General features: G+C 37.3%; 1 protein-coding gene across 1 annotated transcript in view; it reads left to right on the top strand.

Annotated features, from left to right (window-relative positions):
* Positions 1-289: 289 nt before the first annotated feature.
* The window catches only part of Hook1 (hook microtubule tethering protein 1), a 48,174-nt gene continuing 27,864 nt past the window's right edge, over positions 290-20,599 (top strand). The window contains exons 1-5 of the mRNA XM_027400432.2: positions 290-352; positions 5,517-5,602; positions 15,707-15,779; positions 18,484-18,534; positions 19,350-19,482. Of these exons, the coding sequence (XP_027256233.1) occupies positions 290-352; positions 5,517-5,602; positions 15,707-15,779; positions 18,484-18,534; positions 19,350-19,482 (406 nt within the window). The remainder of the gene's footprint in view (positions 353-5,516; positions 5,603-15,706; positions 15,780-18,483; positions 18,535-19,349; positions 19,483-20,599) is intronic.

Raw genomic sequence — 20,599 nt, 5'->3', positions numbered from 1 at the left:
CCTGCCGGCCTCGCTGGCGCCCAGCTTCTTTGTGACTGGTGCTCGCAGAGGTCACTCAGCGCGCCGTGTGCGATCGGCGGGCGGGGCTGGCTCAGGTGCCCTGGCACAGGACGGACGCGGTGGGCGAGGGGGCGGTCGCGCCGCGACGTCGGCGGCGTGAGGCTTCGCGCGTGAACGGCGCGGGCGCCGGGCCTGGCCGCCAAGCTCCGGTGGCGGGCGCGCAGGTCGTTGACGCGGGGCCAGGAGGAGGCGCGTCCGTCGCTGAGCGCGGCGTCGAGGTCCCCGGACGATGGAGGACCCGCAACCGCTGCCACAGCCCGAGCTGCCGCTGTGTGACAGCCTCATCATCTGGGTGAGTGTGGTCAGTGCTCGCTGGCGAGGCCACCCGCGGGGCGGGCTGAGCACGGGAACCTCCGGCTGCCACGTCCACCTGCTTGGCAGCCTTCCCGTCCGTCCGAGACCGGGTTCTCCGGGTTCTCCACCCAGCCACAGCGCCCCACCGCGCACAGGTGGCTAGGACATGCTGGCCAGCTCGGTCCCCAGCTTGCTCTCCCTGTGGGCCCACACAGCTTAAGAGAGACGGCCAACCTGCCTTTGCAATGGGAGCTCTTTTTCTCTACCTCTCTGCCTCCCCTTCCCTTCTCAATACCTTTTCTTTTGTAAAGAATAAAAAGAATTGGCATTTTTGTTTACCCTTGCTCCATGTGCAGGACTCATTGGTGCAGACTTGACGAACTGACTCTGTCCTCAGATTCTTCCATTATTCCAATGAGCAAAATGGTTTCTTACCTGTTGAAATTGCCTAGATCGGACAGAACTGGCATCCAGGTGTGATTCCTAACCTTTATTGTGCTAGCGTAATACTTGACGCCCCACAAACTGCTGTTGATGACTCTCGCCGCTCAGCCCAGTTGTGCAGTTTTGTGGAAGGCCGTCTGTCTGATTGGAATGCAAATAGACTGGATCAGAAGGGATTACATTCTCCAAGAGATTGCCTAGCCATCTCCTAATGCAAACAAATCCAAAGGACAAATAAGAAAGATCTCTGTGAGTGTTTGAAATATGCAGTTAGTTTTGCACTTTGGACTTAAATAACATGTTTTAAGTAGCATGCCAGTAGCTGGGATTTCAGGGTTTAAAGCATTTAGCTCATTGTCAATCCCAATGTTTATTTTAATTATTGTTTAGGTTTAGGCAGTCTACTTGAGATTGTCAGGAAAGAAGGCAGTATTATTTTTAAAGATCTGCTTTGTTTAGAAACAAATTGCTAATCATAGGGTGTGCCCAGATCTCCAGTTTTGTGGTCTGATCATGACTGAAATGGTAAGCTTGGTTCTTTATGATGTCACTGACTTCCCTGTCAGGTGCTGAAGTACAAGATATTCTTAAACTGCACTGCCATATTTAAAAATGTTAAAACCACGTCCATTCTTAAAGCAGTTTTTATTAACTTCTTACTGGGTGCTAGGCTGTCAGGATTCAGTTAAACTGCCTAGCTGTGGGTAACTATAGTGGAAGGCAAAATTCCCCAAGATCTGAAAGAATATGAACCAAATAAGGAATCACAAACAGAGGGCACTTGGTTGCCAGTGGCTTATTGGCTTCTGCTGTCCCAGGCTGCTGTATACTGGAGAAAACTGAACGACTGACAAACCATTGCTGTCTTATAGTTATGCTGTTATGGCCAGATGTACCTTTCACGATAACACTGCCCAGTTTTGTGATTGAGAATAACCTGGTAGCTCTACTTAGGAAGCTTCATGGACACACTGCTTGGTGCTACTTTGACCTGGATCTTGGCTTTTAGGCAAGACTACCTCCTTATCTTTGGATCTAGCTTTAAAACCTATTCCCTCCAACTCTTCTAGAGCATTGCTTTATCATTTATTTTCCTTTGCTGCTTCTCCTGCCCACCCCCAAATTGAACTAGGGGTCTCTGCAAGTGCTCCACCAACATAACTGTATCCTCAACCTCCTTTTTACTTAAGTCAAGACATAATCTGAGATGCCAGGTTAGCCTTGAACTCATTCTGGCTAACAGGCCTTTCTGAAATTATCTAGTAGTTTACTGCTTGGCAACAGAACCCACCCGTGCCTGATCTGCTTTTTTTGTGACCCTAAGAGGAGGAATACACACTAGGATCTCAATATATTGAATCAAAGTAAAGTTGTCTTGACTCTGCCCTCTAAGAATGACATTCCACCATTAACTAGTATAGACTTCTTGTTCTGTATTTTTAGTTGCATCATTGTTTCAAGGAGTAGAAATCATAGAAAATCAGTTCCAAACTCAGTGGAGAACTATTAGTAGTCATTGATACACATGAACTCTATTGTCTGTACCCTGAAAGGAAGTAGTAGAAGATAGACATTTGTCAGGTTGTCTTTGGCCCATAAAGTATCCCCAAATATGCTAAGTAATTTTGTGTTTGAGAAGAGCTAGCACTGTTTCTGAGATTGAAATGAAAAACATTTGCAGTAGGCAAGTCATGCAGGTGAGCAGATGGCTGGAAGTAGTGCGGCTTTTTGCAGCAGGAGTAGGTCTTCCTTGAAGCAGGAGCATCATCAAGAGAAGCTGGCTAGGTGAAGGGTGTCTCTTTTGGTAACTCTTTAAGTGTTAGATTTTATCATCTGGATGTTTCTTTTAAATAGTTCTTAAAATGTACTGCTACTTAGAAAATACAAAGTCAAAGGGAAAAATTGTATAATTTATATGAGAGGGAATATGTAAAGTTTGAAGAAATGTTTTCAAATTTCATTGTGGTTTTTAGTGTCATGAGGTTCTTTTTTATTTATTACCTTTGAACTCAACTTTCACCAGTAGCTAAGGATATTGGGCCAAATTACTTTAATCATTATTTTCTTTTTGCTTTAACTTTAAAAGGTTAGAGTAAAAGCAGACATGTGCAATCTGAGAAAATTACTGTTCAAATTATATTTTGAGATTTTACTTATTTTTATGTGTATGAGTATTTTTGTGTGTTGAGTATTCTGTGTATGTGCTTGTGGATGTATGTATGCGCTCGCTGTGTTCATGCTCACTATGTGTATGTGTGTGTATTTACACCTGCTCTCACATTCACTATGTGCAAGCCTAGTGCCCAAGGAGGCCAGAAATTGGCATTGTATCCCCTCGGAGTTAAAAGATGGTTGTGAGCTGCCATATAAATGATGGGAATTGAACCCTATTCCTAAGAGCAGCCAAGGCTCCTAGCACTGAGCCATCTTACCAGTCTCATTTAAGACATTTTTGTTGTTGTTCTCGGTTATAAAGCTTTTCAGTGTACCCAAGTGAAATTACTTTGTTACCTACTTTCATTTGCAGTTAAGAGGAAAAGTTGATATTAAACACAATGCAAGAAGGCAACTCCATTTCATAGATATAATGTATGTATATGTCTACATTGCTTTTTCAAACTTCTTAAATTACGTTCAGTTATTGTACATGTGGAGATGGGGCAACTTGAGGGAGCTTCTTCTCCATGGGAGTTCCAGGAATTGAACTTGTGTCAAGGTTGGTAGCCAGTGTTTTTTATTGCTGAGCCATCTCACTAACTCCTATCAGGGTTTTTCTGCCTAATATTCTGAAATTGATCCTTTAAAGCCACTAATCATATCCATTTCGTAAAACATTGATGAAAAGTTAACATGTAAATAGAAAATGGTAGCCACAATGTTTTCCTTTTACAGGTACTGCAGTTTCTCTTTCTTGAGTATCCACCCAGTTGCAAAATTCTTGTTTTATGTCTCATATACTTCATTAATCCTGTACTCTGAGCTCACATTATATATGTCCCAGTGCTGTCCATTTTATAAACAGGGTGGCTGCAGGAACTTCCTAACTCATCTCCTGTACACAAGCACTTTTCATATTCTGTGTTTCTATTGTATCTCTCTTCTTCCTTCTCACTTCTTTGTGACTCTATATTTCTCTAAAGCCAACAGGTACAAGAACCACCCTGGACTTTCTGACTTAATGTGTCTGGAGATTTGAGCATGTATTTTCCCTGTAGTATTATACTCAAGGAAAACTTGTCCAGATTGTGCTAGTAGCCATTGAGCACAAAACCATGTGCAGACTGTGATGTAATTATGCTCCCTCCTTCACTTAGTTCTCCCAGTCATCTTCTGTGGTAGAAAGTCTTCTGGTTGCTTCCCATTACATAGATGGTTTTACTAAGGATAACATGTAGTCCAAGCTGTTTGTCACGATCCTTCAGCATCCTCACTCCTGCCTGTCTCTTGAATCCCCTTGGTTGACAGTTTTTCCCATCCTCCTTAGTACTGACAATCCCATGATACTGAAATGCATGCTCCCTAAAAATACCATTTTTCTCTTGTATTTGTATATATATGCTTCCTTCCTCTGGCCCTTGTCTCAGTATGACATGTGCCATTTTCTCTTTTTTATAATTCTTAATGATAGCTGCTTTGAGGGAGAATCTTGTAATTTTTCCCTTGTACTCTTGTCTGGTACCACAGTGCCCACATCAAGTGAGAACTCAAGAACTTGTCTCCATGGGATTTTAAAGCAGTGATAGCTAGCCTTAGTTTTCCCATTCTATCTCTCTTTTGTGTTAGAGAAACAGGGACAGATTTGTTGAATCTCTAAACACACAAAATCATAGTGAGTTATGCTGGAATGGAATTTTATAGACTTTGATAGTTAAATGTTAAATTTGAGGATAGTAATGAAAAGTGAAGGGAATGAATATGTATAAAAATCATAATGAATTTAAGTATGGATAGAGATTAGATTTCTATAAATTTATATGATCCATTTTAACTTTTACTTTGCTTTATAAAATTTATCTTGTATTTTCTGTTTTTAAAAAAGATGTCGCTATCCTACTTTTTCTTAAAGTATACGTGAAATTTTAAAATGACAATAATTGTTTGCCCACATGCTATGACTGGAGTGTAGAGGCCAGAAAACAACTTGCAGGAGTTGGTTCTCTCTTCTACCATGTCAGTTCTGGAGATTGCACACAGACCATCAGGCTTTAGCAGCAGCACCATCTTTTCGACCTCATGAACATTTTTAAAATCAAATATTTGAAATGTTAGCCATAGTTGAAGCCATCCTATTGAAACAAATCAGCTGTTTGTGCTCAATGGCTAATTGTTGGATAATCCTGTTTCTTTCAGAGCTCATTCATATGGTATAAGTAATTTTAGACCTAACACTTCTAGCTTTTATTTTCCTATCGAGTAACTTCGATGAAAGTTTAGTAGTAGTTGCTCAGTTATCTTGAAGTTCTTTCTGTGATGTTCTTTTTACAATAGATACAGCTGAGAGTTTGTGTTCTTTAGAAACGCTGAGTAATTTTATACATAACACTACTGCATTTTACTATATTAGGCTTGATTTTATATAAAATGTGTTTGTTTTTAAACATTTTATGCAGCCGTAGAAATATACATATTTAAACAAAATAAAATTAATTTTAGTTGCATTTTATTTTGTGTTGTAGGGATAGTACAACATTAAGGTGATTTGTTTTATATCATTTTAGCTGCAGACATTCAAGACTGCCTCACCCTGTCAAGATGTCAAACAGCTGACTAATGGAGTGACCATGGCACAAGTTCTTCATCAAATGTGAGTAGTGACCAAAGTATTCCGCATAAGAATGTAAACCCAGTAAGAGCTAGAACACTGGTATAAAGGTAATTGAATCTAGTAGACATAGTTAGACATATGGCACCAAGGCATTCTCCCAACTAGGGAACAAGAACACTTTACCACCTCATGATTCCTTACTCATTTATAGATTCATTTTAACCAAATGATTGGTAAAGATATATCATTCAAGGAGAAAAGGCTAACTGAATGATATACATGCATGCAGTTCCTACAGATGTGGGTTGTCCTTTTGAGGGCTCTTTACCTGGAGATTCTTAGAGACTATTGACACAGAAGGTTCTGGATCTGGAAAAGAACTACATTAAAAATCTAATATTGAAATAATAGTAATTTATGAGTCCATCAATAATCATGTTAAGTGGGCTGGAGAGATGGCTCAGCGGTTAAGAGCACTGACTATTCTTCCAGAGGTCCTGTGTTCAATTCCCAGCAACCACATGTTGGCTCACAACCACCTTGAATGAGATCTGATACCCTCTGCTGGCATACAGGCAGAAGACTGTATAAATAATAATTTATTTATAAATTTAAATTTATAACTTTAAAAAAATAATAATCATATTATGATTAAAATATATTATTAAATATATATTATTTAATATATAATTAAAATATATTATTAAAAATAATAATCATATTAAGTGAACTGTGAATTTACAAAGCATTGACAAGACTTCTGGCCTTGGATATGTTAATTTACACTAAATATTATTTAAAAATTATGAGTTCAGATTTGGCCATTTGTATTATTGAGGGTACAGTTTATTTTGTAGGCTATAATTCTAATCTGTGGACTATGGTTGAAAAATATTAATAAATAATAGATTTAAGGATTTTTAATATAACTATTTTGAAAAGAGACCAGAATTCTATCTTGACTTCATTGTTCTCCAGTCAGAATTATTATATGAACTTCTTCCCATCATCTACAAGATGAAACTGACTTCAAAAACTCTGTAGATGGAGCCAGAAAAACCTTCATGCCATTCCTAGAAAAACTGTTTATGATTATTTTAAAATCTTAATGATTTGGCATTTTTCAAGATTAATTTGAATATGCAGATTTTATAGTTAACTGAAAGCATGTTAACATTTTTTCAGTCATTGAAAAATACTCTTTACTTCCCAGCTTTCTTAAAATACTTGTTTCATTTTTATCTTGTTTAATACTAAATTCTTGACCAAAGCCAACATGGTACTTTTCTTTTCTAAATAACCCCTCCTTTCCTCCCAGCCCCACCCCACCCCCACCACCCACTTCCCATCTACCTCTTTCCTCTTCTACTCCTTCTTTGTAACTCCACTCAGAGTGGGGCACGCCTTGCATGGGATTGAGCAAAGCATGGCACATCAAGTTGAGGGAGGACAGAATTCCTCCCCTTGAGTCAAGGCTAGGCAAGAAAATCCAACATGGGGAATAGATTCCCAATAGCCAGTTAAGCTCCAGGGACAGGTCCTGATCTCACTGTTAGGAGCCCCACATAGAGATCAAGCTATACAACTGTCACATACATGCAGAGGGCCTAGGTTGGTCCCATGGAGGCTCCCTAACTGTTGGTTCAGAGTCCATGAGCTCCCCACAAGGTAAGATCAGCTGTTTCTGTGGGTTCCCTTGTTAATGACCTACCTGGCTTGTACAGTCCCTCAGCCCTTTCTTCAAAAGACTCCCAGAGCTCAGCCCAGTGCTTGACTGTGGAGCACTGCATCTGCTTCCATCAGTTACTGGATAGAGCATCTCCCATGAAAATTAGGGTAGTCGCCAATCTGATTACAGAAAATTGCCAGTTCAGGCACCCTCTCCACTATTGGTAGGAATCATAGCTGGGGTTATCCTTGTGGATTCCTGGGGGTTTTCTGGCACCATGCTTCTACCTAACCCCCAAATGCCCCCCTTATCAAGACCTCTCTTTCATTACTCTTTCATTACTCCTTGGTCCCACCTCCATTCTGCCACCCTACACCCAGCCCACTGCCCACCCTGCTCCCTCAAGTTTCCATCCCTCCATCCCCCCATTTCTTGCCCCCATATACCCAGGAGATAGGCTCTATTTCCCCTTCTCAGGGAAATCCATGCATCCCTCTTTGGGACCTCTTTGTTATCTAGCCTCTCCGGGGCTGTGATTGTAGGCTGTTTATCCTATACTTTACTGCTAATATCCACTTATGATTGATTACATACCATGTTTGTCTTTATGCATCTGGGTTACCTCACTCAGAATGATTTTTTCTAGTTCTATCTGTTTGCCTGCAAATTTCATGTGGTCATTGTTTTTTACAACTGAGTAATACCCCATTGGGTAATTGTACTACATTTTCCTTATCCATTCTTCAGTTGAGGGCCATCTAGATTATTTCCAGGTTCTGGCTATTATGAGTAATGCTGCTATGAACATAGTTGACTAAGTGTCCTTGGGGTATGATTGAGCATCCTTTGGGTACATATGCCCAAGATTGGTATCTCTGGGTCTTGAGATAGATTGATTCCCAATTTCCTTAGAAACTGCTATATTGATTTCCAAAGTGGCTGTAAAAGTTTGCACTCCCACCATCAGTGGAAGAGTGTTCCCCTTACTCCACACCCTCTCTACCACAAGCTGTAACTTGTGGTTTTTGATCTTAACCATTCTGACAGGTGTAAAATGGTATCTCAGAGTCATTTTGATTTTCATTTCCCTGATGACTAAGGATGTTGAGCAGTTCCTTAAATGTCTTTCAGCCATTTGAGATTCTTCTGTTGAGAATTCTGTTTAGATCTGTGCCCCATGTTTTAATTTGATTATTTAGTATTTTTATGTCTAGTTTCTTGAGTTCTTTATATATTTTGGATGTCAGTCCTCTGTCAGATATGGGGTTGGTGAACATCTTTTCCCATTCTGTGGGCTGTCATTTTGTCTTACTATGTCCTTTGCCTTACAGAAACTGTTCAGTTTCAGGAGCTCCCATTTATTGATTGTTGCTCTCAGTGTCTGTGCTACTCATATTCAGGAAGCTGTCTCCTGTGCCAATGCATTCAAGGCAGTTTCCCACTTTCCCTTCTGTGTAACTGGTTTTATGTTGAGGTCTTTGATGTACTTGGACTTGAGTTTTGTGCATGGCAATAGATATGGATCTATTTGCATTCTTCTACATGTAGAATCAAGTTATGCCAGCACCATTTGTGAAGATGCTTTATTTTTCCCATTGTATAATTTTGATTTTTTGTCAAAAATCAAGTGTTCATGGGTGTGTGGATTTATGTCAGGGTCTTAAATTTGATTCCATTGATACAAGTGTCTGTTTCTATGTCACTACCAAGCTGTTTTTATTATTATCGCTCTATAGAGCCTGAAGTCAGGAATGGTGATGCCTCCCGAAGTTCCCTTATTGTACAGGATTGTTTTAGGTTTTAGTTATCCTGGGATTTTTGTTTTTCCATATGAAGTTGAGTATTGTTCTTTTGAGGTCTGTGAAGAATTGTGTTGGGATTTTGATGGGGATTGCATTGAATCTGTAGATTGCTTTTGATAAGATTGCTGTTTTTACTAAGTTAATCCGACCTATCCACGAGCATGCGACATCTTTCTAGTTTCTCATGATTTCTTCTCTTTCTTTTTATTAAGTTCTTGTCATACAGGTCTTTCATTTTTTGGTTAGACCCCAAGATATTTTATATTATTTGTGCCTACTGTAAAGGGTATTGTTTTCTGATTTTTTTCTGAGACCATTTATCGTTTGTATATAGGAGGACTACTGCTTTTTCCAAGTTAATCTTGTATCCTGCTACATTACTGAAGGTGTTTATCAGCTGAAGGAGTTCCTGGTAGAATTTTTGGGGGGTCACTGATGTGTACTATCATATCATCTGCAAATAGTGAAAGTCTATCTTCTTCCTTTTCAATTTGTGTTCCCTTGATCTCCTTTTGTTGTCTTACTGCGCTAGCTAGAACTTTGAGTACTATATCAAAAGATATGGAGAGAGTGGACAGCCTTATCTTGTTCCTGATTTCAGTGACTTTGAGATTCTCTCCATTTAATTTGATGTTGGCTGCATATAGCTTTTATTATGTTTAGGTATGCTCCTTGTGTCCCTTATGTCTCCAAAACCTTTATCATGAAAAGGGGTCTTGGATTTTATTAAAGTGTTTTTCTGAATCTAATAAGATCATGTGGTTTATCTTTTTTGGTTTGTTTTTATGGCGGATTACATTGACAGATTTTCTTATGTTGAGCCATCCTTATATCTCTGGGATAAAACCTACTTGGTAATGGTGGATGGTGTGTGTGTGTGTGTGTGTGTGTGTGTGTGTGTGTGTCTGTGTGTGTGTGTGTGTCTGTGTGTGTGTGTGTGTGTTGTGTGTGTGTGTGTGTGTGTGTGTGTGTGTGTGTGTGTGTGTCTTGGATTTGGTTTGCCAGTATTGAGTATTTTTGCATTGATGTTCATGAGGGAGATTGGTCTGTAATTCTATTTCTTTGTTGCATCTTTGTATGGTTTGGTATTCATGTAACTATAGCCTCATAAAAAGAATTTGATAATGTTTCTTCTGTTTTTATTGTGAGGATTACCTCTTTGAAATAATGGTAGAATTCTATGCTGAAACCATCGGACCCTAGGCTTTTTCTTTGGGGGAGCCTTTTAATGTTTCTATTTCCTTAGGGATAATAGGTCTATTTGAATTGTTTAACTGGTCTTTATTTAATTTTGGTATGGGGTACCTATCCAGAAAATTGTTCGTTTCTTTTAGATTTTCCAATTTCATGGAGTACAGGTTTTGAAGTATGACCTGATGATTCTCTGGGTCTCCTCAATTCTTTGGGTTTCCTCAGTCTGTTGTTATGTTCTCCTTTTCATTCCCGATTTTGTCAATATGGTTATTCTCTTCCTGCCTTTTGGTTATTTTGGATAAAGGTTTGTCTACCTTGTTGGTTTTTCTCAAAGAACCAACTCTTTGTTTGATTGATTCTTTGTAATGTTCTCTTTGTTTCTATTCTATTGATTTCAGCCCTGAGATTGCTTATTTCCTGCTGTCTACTACTCCTGGGTGAATTTGCTTTGTTATTGTTGTTGTTGCTTTAGAGCTTTCAACTGTGTTGTTAAGTCCCTAGTGTGAGATTGCTCCAAATTCTTTATGTGGGCACTTAGTGCTGTGAACTTTCCTCTTAGCACTGCTTCATCATGTCCCATAAGTTGGGGTATGTTGTGTATTCATTTGAATTTAATTGAAGGAGTCTTTGATTTCTTTCTTATTTCTTCCTTGACCCAGGGGTAATTCATTTGAGAGTTGTCCACTTTCCATGAGTCTGTAGGCTTTCTGTCATTTGTGTTCTTGTTGAATTCTAACTTTATTCCATAGTAATCTAACAAGATACATGAGGTTATTCTGATTTTTTTTGTTGTTGTTGTTGAGATTCACTTTGTGACAAAATACAAGATGTACTTTTTGATTTGAGGATGCCATCATTGCTTGATGATATAGCATGTGCATCTTGCTGATTTCCTTCTGATACTTTTGGCTGGTATGAATAAAAGATGGCCATCCATTCATTTACTTAACAGTAATATGAAGACATTGGCCCCTAAATCTGGCCTGTTTTTTCTTTTTTTTCTTTTTTTCTTTTTCAGAGTTTCACTCTAATCTAGACTGGTCTGGAACTTACTGTGTAGTTCAGGCTGCCTCAAACTTAGAGCAGTCCTCCTGCTTCAACTTATAACTGCTAGCGTTATAGATAGAAGATACCATACTTTGCCAAAGACATAATTTCTGCTTGAGCTTAATGCTATATGGTCTTGCCTTGGTGTGTTGTGTGTGACTGTTTAATGTCCCAGATTTGCCAGCACTGCTTGGAGTAGCACCAGGTACCTTTTGTCTAAATGATGTCTGGTGTCCTCGCAGCTTTCTTTCCTATGGTCAGATTTTTACTCTGTCTGTCTCTCTCCTTGTTTGTATACGGGTTATTGTTTTCCAATAGCTTTTATTTTGCAGGGAAAATAAAATAGGCTAGCTAATAAGAAAGGTTTATAGGTTCAAGCCAGTCTGTCTGCCTGTCCCCCTAACATCCCCACCACTTAGGTTTGACTGTTTCATTGTACCCTTTGATGTCTGAAGCACCTTATCATCTAAGTAACATTTTATTTTTAAAGCTTTTCTAGAAGTCTCTACGTGGGTCAGTAAGACTTCCAAAAATACATTTTTGCTTATTTGGATCAAAGTGTCATAGTCCTAATAAAAAGACCAATTTCATTATAATTTCTTTGACTGTTTCAATGTACTGTATACATTAACATTTATAATAAATTTTACTGGTGATTCGTATCAAATCACATGGAAATTGTTAATAGAGGTAAGAAGATTAATTCTGCTTTTTAAAGAAAAGGCCACATTTTAGATAACCATTTTTACTGAGGCAGGTATGTGTTTATATAATAAGATCCTAAAAAGTTGTCTAAGCTGTAAGATTAGCCATAGGTAGTCATGGACTTAGTGATAGGTTTGTAGTTCCCTATCTTTAGCTTGGATTTTTAATATGTGCATCTCCTTTAAAAATAAGTGTGGAAGATGCAGTTGTGGGGAAAAAGTTGTGCTTTTGGAAAAATATACCTGCAACTGTGTTAGTTTTCTAGGATTGCTATAACAGTGCTATAGGCTGTGTAGCTTAATACAACAAAACTCTATTCTCTTACAGTTCTTATAGTTAGAAGACTAAATCAAACTGTTGGGGGGGGGACGGGACTATCCTATTCCAAAGCTTCAGAGAGATGATCTTCCTTGCCTTTTCCACTTTGTGGTAGTCTGGGCATTTCTAGGGACACTGTGCCTCTGCTTAGTTTCCCTTTGTTTGCCGCTTGCCTGTTCTATTTTAATGGCACCAGCCTTACGGTGCCATTAAATCAATAGGATTCCTTCCTGCCTTGGTCGATTTTGACAATTGTTTCCAAATAACGTCTCATTTATAGACACAAAGTTAAAACTGAAACATGTAGTTTTGAAAAATGTGGTTCAGGTGGTAATCACAATTCATTTTTTGATTTGCAGGTATTTGAGCAGTTAAACCATGATAGTCAACATCTGAGTATTTACTAAATATATAATTATAAATCCCAGTATATGGGTGTGTGTGTGTGTGTGTGTGTGTGTGTGTGTGTGTGTGTGTGTGTGTGTGTGTGTGCTTTTGTAACCAAGGGGTTGATATTGGGTATTTTCCTTTATCATTCTCTACCTTATTTTTTGAAACAGGCTAGTCTCTGACTGACCTGGAGCTCACCATTTTGGCTATCCTTGTTGGCAGTGAGTTCGCTGGATCTGCCTGTCTTTGCCCCACTTAACAGCCAGTCCTGGGGTTATAGACATGTACTGTTGAACTCAGGTTTTACATAGGTATTGTGTGTGCTCAAAGATGATCCGTAGGCCGTAATTCTAAGATTTCTTTATTCAGATAAACACCAGCCCAAATGTAAGCCAGAGCGTGCCCAGAGGCCGCAAGCTAGTGTGGCCAGAGAGAAGAGGCATCCACATGTTCGTGGCCTCTTAAGAATTCTTCCCAGTCATCTTCGACCTCCCCTGACCATGCCCTCATGGGCGTGGCCAGGCACACCTGTAGGGGCTACTAGAAGGTTGGGCTACAGTGTCTCCCTACACATGGGTGCCACAGATCTGAATTCAAGCACATATGTTTATGCATATGAGCTATCTTCCCAGCACTCATTTAAATTTTTTTCTTTATAAACTGTACATTTTACGTCCAGTTTAACCGTGAGGACCAACAGTTTAGAGAGCTGCTTTTAGAAGCCAAACAGTGAATAAATTCTAAGGCTAGAATTTGAATTAGTTTAATCTGATTTCCAAAGCCAGTGTTTTTATTCAGCAGTAACAGTAGAAATCCAGTACATTGAATCCTTCCGATAGAGTTTTATTCACCAGTATTCTTGGGGTATCAATTGAAGGCAGTATAATTTTTATTAGTAAGTAGAAATATAATTATTCCCTCAAGTTAGCTGCTAGGACATATATTGGATGGAATTAAACATAAGGTAATGATTTTTGGTTAGTTTTTATTAGAAAATAATTAGATTGTTATTTTCTTCATTAACTCCTTTCCTTAACTTTTTGATGTCATTTAAGTTCTGATAAATGTAAAAACAAACAAAAAAACCTACATTAAATCATATAGATGATGTGCCAGTGCAAAAAAAAAATAGAAAATGTCTAAGGTTGAGTATCAGGTTTAACTGGTGGGAAGACTAGCCCAATGTTAGTTGTTACAGAAGGGTGAATTTGCTTGTAAGAAGGTAGGAACTAGGTTATTAAGGAGAAAGAAGAAAGTACTTCTAAGAATTAAAATGGCTTAGGAATGGAAAGAAACACAAGAAAGTTTTAAGAAAAAAGGAATTGCGGAAGAAATAGATAATGAAAATAGGTTACTCTGAAGGTAATTAACAGTATAGAATCCTAAACTTAGATTATTTTTGCTGGGAAGGTCAGGGAAGAGATTGGTAAAACAGTCAGGGCTGCAGAATAGCAGTACCAAAAGTGGGGTGTGTATGAGGGTGCACATGTTTATTTTAGGGGACTGGTTCATTTCCTGTACAGTCTTGCTGAGCAGAATAGGCCAGCAGAACCAGACTGCAGAACCAGAGTCTGAGGCAGTCTGCTGTTAAGATCATTCTTTCCTACAGGGTCTGTCTTCCTCCTCAGGCCTTTGCATGACTGGGTGAGGTCCACTCACTCTCCTGAAAGTGGTCTGCTCTCCTTATCTGGTTGCCTAAAATGTATCTGGAAGTGTCACTGCAGTAGCAATTAGATGTGATTGGCCAAATGTCGGTATTGTGACCCAAAAAAGTTAACAGTTACCCATCACACCTGCCATTCCTGGGACATTATATTACTTAATCTGATATTAAAAGAAAGTACCTTAATTTTTGACAAGTTTGACTCATTAAATCATTTTGGATAAACATCTGGCTAGCAGCATGCACTCAGTCACATTGTTTTGTAATTGTAATCTTAGCAACCAGGAGAAGATGGACAGTTAGAAACTCTTAAGTAAATGAATTGAAAATAAATATTTTGCTTCCCCAGCAAGAATGACTCCCTCTGTACCAGAACAGCTGGAGCAGAGAAATCTTGAGTCCTCAAAGTACAGTGTGTCCTGCTTTCGGTGTCTTTTTCCTGCTCCTCTGTTTATTTTTATTTATTATTTTGCTTCAAGATCTGGCCTGGGAAAGAGCCCCCTACTCCATATTATTTTATCTGTAAAGTACAAGTCCCCTTGTCTCCTGAGGCCTTGTGAAGGGGTCAAAGGTGACTTAGGTCTCAGTGTCTATCACATCTTTCAGTTATTTGTGCTCTTTACTTCCTTTAATAGCTATTTCTCTAAAAGTCAGTATGTAATCAGTTTTTATATTGATCTTGTTCAAACTCTTAGACAAGGCATCCAAATAGTTAGAACATAGTCTGTTCATATGCTTTGTATGTGTAGCATGTTCAAAATCTCATTAAATTTATAACATTTTTGTATGACAATTATTTGTCTCAATCTTCAATATCAAAACAAGAATTTATTTCTAATGAAAACAAGTTTTCTTTCGTGTTTAACTTTGTAGATTTCTTAATTAACCATACCCAATAAACTAATTTATTTGGTGTTTTGCTATTTACCAGTGTCATTTGAAACAAATTACTCTGTTCCCTAAAGAGGAGGGGGCAGAGTAATTTGTTTCAAACTTGGCATATCCATTGCCAAGTTACTATGGTATTTAAATGAAGTAATAGCTCACACAGAATGAGCATTCTATATGAAGTAGACACTTCAGAGTATTGGATTTCTTTGTACTTCTTCAGACTTAGTAGCAGAATGCCTAGTGAAGAATGTTTAGTAAGTGCTTGTTTAATTGTTAGTGACTTAACAATATGGGAAGGAAATTCCAAATTAAATTTTTGGAATCCCAAAATTTTAGTGGTTTCATTTAATTATTGCTAATCTCACTAAAGATAGATTTTCAACTATAAATACTTACCTTGATTCGGTTTTGTTTTTCATGTTACAAAAACATTTTAAAGTTTGGCTTGTATATTTTTGTTTTAGTGATGTAGCCTGGTTCAGTGAATCTTGGTTAAGCCGAATTAAAGATGATGTTGGAGACAACTGGAGAATAAAGGTATGCAGAAATGGATTGTTGGGTGTGGGGCACACATGATGCAAGTAGCTCATAACAGTAGTACTGAACTCAACTCAGTGCTTTGTTTGTTTGTTTGTTTTGCTTTTTCAAGACAGGGTTTCTCAGTATTGCTTTGGAGCCTGTCCTGAAACTGACTTTGTATACAAGGCTGGCCTTGAACTCACAGAGATCCGCCTGCCTTTGCCTCCCAAATACTGGGATTAAGTGCACGCACTTAATCCACCCAGCTTTTTAAAGTTAACTCAGTGCCTTTTAAAAAGTTAATTCATGAGTGCATATTTCAGTTTGAACTAACACATACTGTGCTGGTCAGTTTTTATCAGCTTGACCCAAACTAGAGTTACCTTAAAGGACAGAACCTCAATTGAAATGGAAACACTTCCATCAGATTGACCTGTAAGCATGTTTTTTGTTTGTTTGTTTGTTTTTTTGATTGTTGGTTGATGTGGGAGGGTCCAGCCCATTGTGGGCAGTGCCACACCTGGGTAGGTGGTCCTGGGAGGTTTAAGAAAGCAGGCTGAATGGATGTGAACCTGAAAGCAAGTCATTAAGCAGCTATCCTCCAAGCTTTCTGTCTCTCCTGCTGCTTGAGTTCTTGCCCTGATTTCTCTCAGTAATTGATTGTGATTAGGACTTATAAACCAAATAAATTCTTTCTTCCCCAACTTGCTTTTGGCCATTGTGTTTTCACACAATAAGAAAGTAATTAAACACCTGAGTTTGCCCATAGATAAATACCATTGTTTATTTACAGAGCTTTTCTACCATCCAAGAACATATACTTTGGTCTCTTATTCAGTTAATGTTCACCCAGTGATCAGCTTCTGATGTCTGTAGGTCTGCTTTGGGTTACTTGAGTTCTCATGTCTAGATTTCTGTATAAATGTAACCAAACAGTGTGTACTGTTTGTGTATGTAGACTTCATTTACTCAGTATAATAATTTTGAGATTCATCTTTATTGCTTGTGTTAATTATTACCTCTTTATTGTTGGGTAGTACATTGATATGCCATTTTTATTTAACTATTCACCTGGTGGGATATTTGAGTTATTTCTAGTTTAGGCTGTGGTGAATCCTTTCTTAGACTTAATTTCTTTCTTTTGTTTTGGTTTTTCGAGACAGGGTTTCTCTGTGTAGCTTTGGAGCCTATCCTAGCACTCACTCTAGAGACCTGGCTGTCCTCGAACTCACAGAGATCCGCCTGCCTCTGCCTCTAGAGTGCTGGGATTAAAGGCATGCGCCACCAACGCCCAGCTTTAGACTTAATTTCTTTAGGGTAAAATTCCTTGATGGAATTGCTGAATTGTGTGTGCGTGTGTATGTACATGTTTATGTATATATATGTATGTGTGTACACATTTATGTATATATATGTGTGTGTATTTACATGTATATATATATATATATATATATATATGTTTACCTTTATAAAAATCTGCAAATGATTTTATATTTTTAAATCCCTTTTGCTTCTGTTGGTTTTCTTGTATCTTGTGGGGCATGTGTTTGTTCCATAAAGGATGTCTAATTTGTTTCATAGTTTTTAACAGTACTACTGTAATACTATGCTAATGAATATATAAATACATATATGAATATATAATATAAATATATGAATAAACAATGAACTTATGCATGTAGATATAAAGTCTTTTAAAATTATTTACTATTTTATATTTATGAGTGTTTTGTCTGCATGTGTGGGTACCATGTGCATGCTTTGTGTATGCAGAGGTGAGAAGAGAGCATCAAGTCTCCTGGAACTGGGGCTATAACCAGTTTTAAGCAGTCATATGGATGCTGGGAATCGAATCTAGATCCTCTGGAAGAGTAACCAGTGTTCTTAATCACTGAGCCTTTTCTTCAGCCCATACACATGATCTGTAAATGATGTCTTACCATTCTTTGCTAATGTTGAAAATTTTTGTATTTTTCCCTTACATCTAGCATACAATTTTCCGTTTTATATTTTATATTTTAAAAATGATTTCCTCATTGGATTCTCTTTTTTTTTCTGTTTACACATATTCTTTATCTTGCTTCTTGAGGAAGTTTAAATAATAAATGTTAGGTATGTTTTTTTGTCCTAATATTAAACACTGCTTTACACATTTCATACATTATAAAATATTTTGTTATTATTGTGCATATGTTGTGTGTATGGAGTGTCCACATCCTACATCATGTGTGTGGAGGTCAGAGAACAAGTTTGTCAAGTTTGATCTCCTTTCCCACCTTTTATGAGTTCTTGGGACAATTGTCAGCCTTGCTTTCTCATATGTTGTGTCTTAGTGAATGCTCCAAGTGCACCTGAAAGCAGTATATATCTTCATTTATTCTTTAAATGTGGTTTGTGCCAAATTTGTTGATAGTGTAGTGTATATTTTGTGTATGTCCTGTTTAATTTTCCCTTCAGTTAGGTAAGGAAGAACCTTAAGTCTCCACTGATAATTATGAATTTTCTTTTCAGTTCCAATAATAATAAATTCAGTTCTTATCAGTCCCGATACTTTCATAAGTATTTTGAATTATTTTTATTATATTTATTACACATTTTTCTCTCTTCTTGGTGAGGAAGTTGCTAATTTTTTATTGGGAAAGTGATTGTCTCTCACCTTTGTGTATGTCTTTCATTATTAACATGAAACAAGCATTTATTTCTTCTTTCTGTTCTACTTTAGGCAAGTAACTTAAAGAAGGTCCTCCATGGAATTACAAGTTATTATCATGAGGTACAAGAAATACCTGATTTTAAACAAAAATTCCTGTTGCTTGATTTCTTGGTTATAGTGCTGTATTAGAATGAAACTCATAATTGTAATAATTATGTTGCTATTTTAGAACACTCAGAATTTTTGTGAAAAATGAGATGTTTAAAGCTTAAATGCTTTGGGTTTCCAAAAAAGAAAAGATAGTTTTAATTTTGATACTCTAAATTATTTTTACAAATAGAATTCATTGTATAATAATTGGTAGCCTTTGAATGATTTTGTTAAGAATTTTTCTTCTTTTTTTGGCAAAGAAATAGAAAGGTTTTTGGGAAAGTTTTAATGCTGCTGTGAGAATTTTCTGGGTGCTCTATAACCTAGATATTTAGAAACTTCTTAATAAGCTTCAAGAAAATTTGGGACAGACAAATCCATTGGATTTGTTGTTCATTAGTGAAAGGGCAGTGATTTATGTTGTGACTCTAAGTGATACATACTAGTACAGATATTCCTTAGTCTGACTTCTCTTCAGGTTGTCTAAATAATTTGCTTTTATAAATATATTTTGGGAGCGCATAGTCCTGTTTACTACTTACAGGGAAAGCATTTGTTTTTCTGATACTGAGGCCAAATAAAAATCAAATACAATTGACTCTGAATATTGAGAAGGTGTCCGAATATTGCTAACTTTGTTTCAGTCACTATTACTGACTTGTGATTTCTGAATTTATTTAAGTTCTTCATGAATTTATTTTAAATTAATTTTTCTTTAAATAATAATGTACATTCTTTGTAGCCTACTTAACTGAGTGATCTAATTTATTATTTTGATTCTTCAGTTTTTAGGGCAGCAGATTTCTGAAGAACTTATCCCTGATTTAAACCAAATAACTGAATGTTCAGACCCCGTGGAACTTGGGAGGTTGCTTCAGCTTATTTTAGGTTGTGCAGTCAATTGTGAAAGGAAGCAAGGTAAGCAAGTTTTAGTCACTTTTGAGGTTCCTGCTTTCTAGAAACACTCTACTTTGCTATTGCTCAGTGTTATATGTGCAGGAAGTTGTTATGTTCCTACTGCTGTGTGGCTGAAATTACCCAGCAATAAACTAGTTCTAAATTCTGTCATTAATCATGCTGCAGCTCTTGAGTGTCCTCTATTCTGGTGGTCAGTGGCTAAATTAAGTATCTAGTTCATATACTTTAATATCTGGTGTTTAGGACACATTGGGTAGTCAATAAGAATTTTAGGTACATTTATTTTTTCAAAATAAAATATTCAGCTAATAAATGATAATCGAAACTTTTTCAAATAATACCTGCTCTGTTTAGAAGTAACCTGTCCACTGTTTTCTTTTGAGAAGTGGAGCAGTGCACATATTAATGGAACTGGTATATTACACTGGTATATATAAGCATAGTAATCTATGTACTACTATACGTAAAATGTCATAAAACTGAGTAGACTTGAGTCTCCTTCTCAGTGGGGGCTTGTGTATCTTGGGTGCGAAGAGCTTTGACACTTCTCTATGGTTTGACCAAAGCTTGGTCTTTATGAAGTGCACCTCCTTCATAAAAATTTCTTCATGTTCAAGAAAGGATACAGGACAGATAAATTCAGTAAGTACAAGCTCAAGTAATATAAAGTAACATGAAATCAAATATAGTTTATAGGATGTACAATATAATATGTTCCTACTTCAGTGTCTATATTTATTAGCTACCTTTTCAGAGGGCAAGTAATTGCTTTTTCTATATTTAGCCAGGAACATTAAAGATCTAAATGTTGTAGTATTTTTGAAAAAACTAAAATTTTTTTCTCATACAGATAAAATGTCCCTGGCTATCCATAACTTGACAAGGAATTTCAGGTTTAAATCTAGTACTTTTTGTTGCAGTTTTGTTCTTTTTATTCTTTAACACTTTTATTTTAGTTTCTGGTTATTTATAGCATATTTGTGCCAATTTATGTTTCCAGGGTTTCAGATACTATTCATTTTCAGAGAAGTAACATTTGGCTTTGATTCAATTTCATTTCAATATTATTTAATTTGTAATATTTCATTCTTCCATTTTCTTGTAAATTTATCATGCT

This window comes from Cricetulus griseus, chromosome 2, assembly GCF_003668045.3.
Source record: "Cricetulus griseus strain 17A/GY chromosome 2, alternate assembly CriGri-PICRH-1.0, whole genome shotgun sequence".
Lineage (NCBI taxonomy): Eukaryota > Metazoa > Chordata > Mammalia > Rodentia > Cricetidae > Cricetulus > Cricetulus griseus.
The sequence above is the reverse complement of the archived record's forward strand: the minus strand, read 5'-3'. Positions and strand labels throughout refer to the sequence as shown.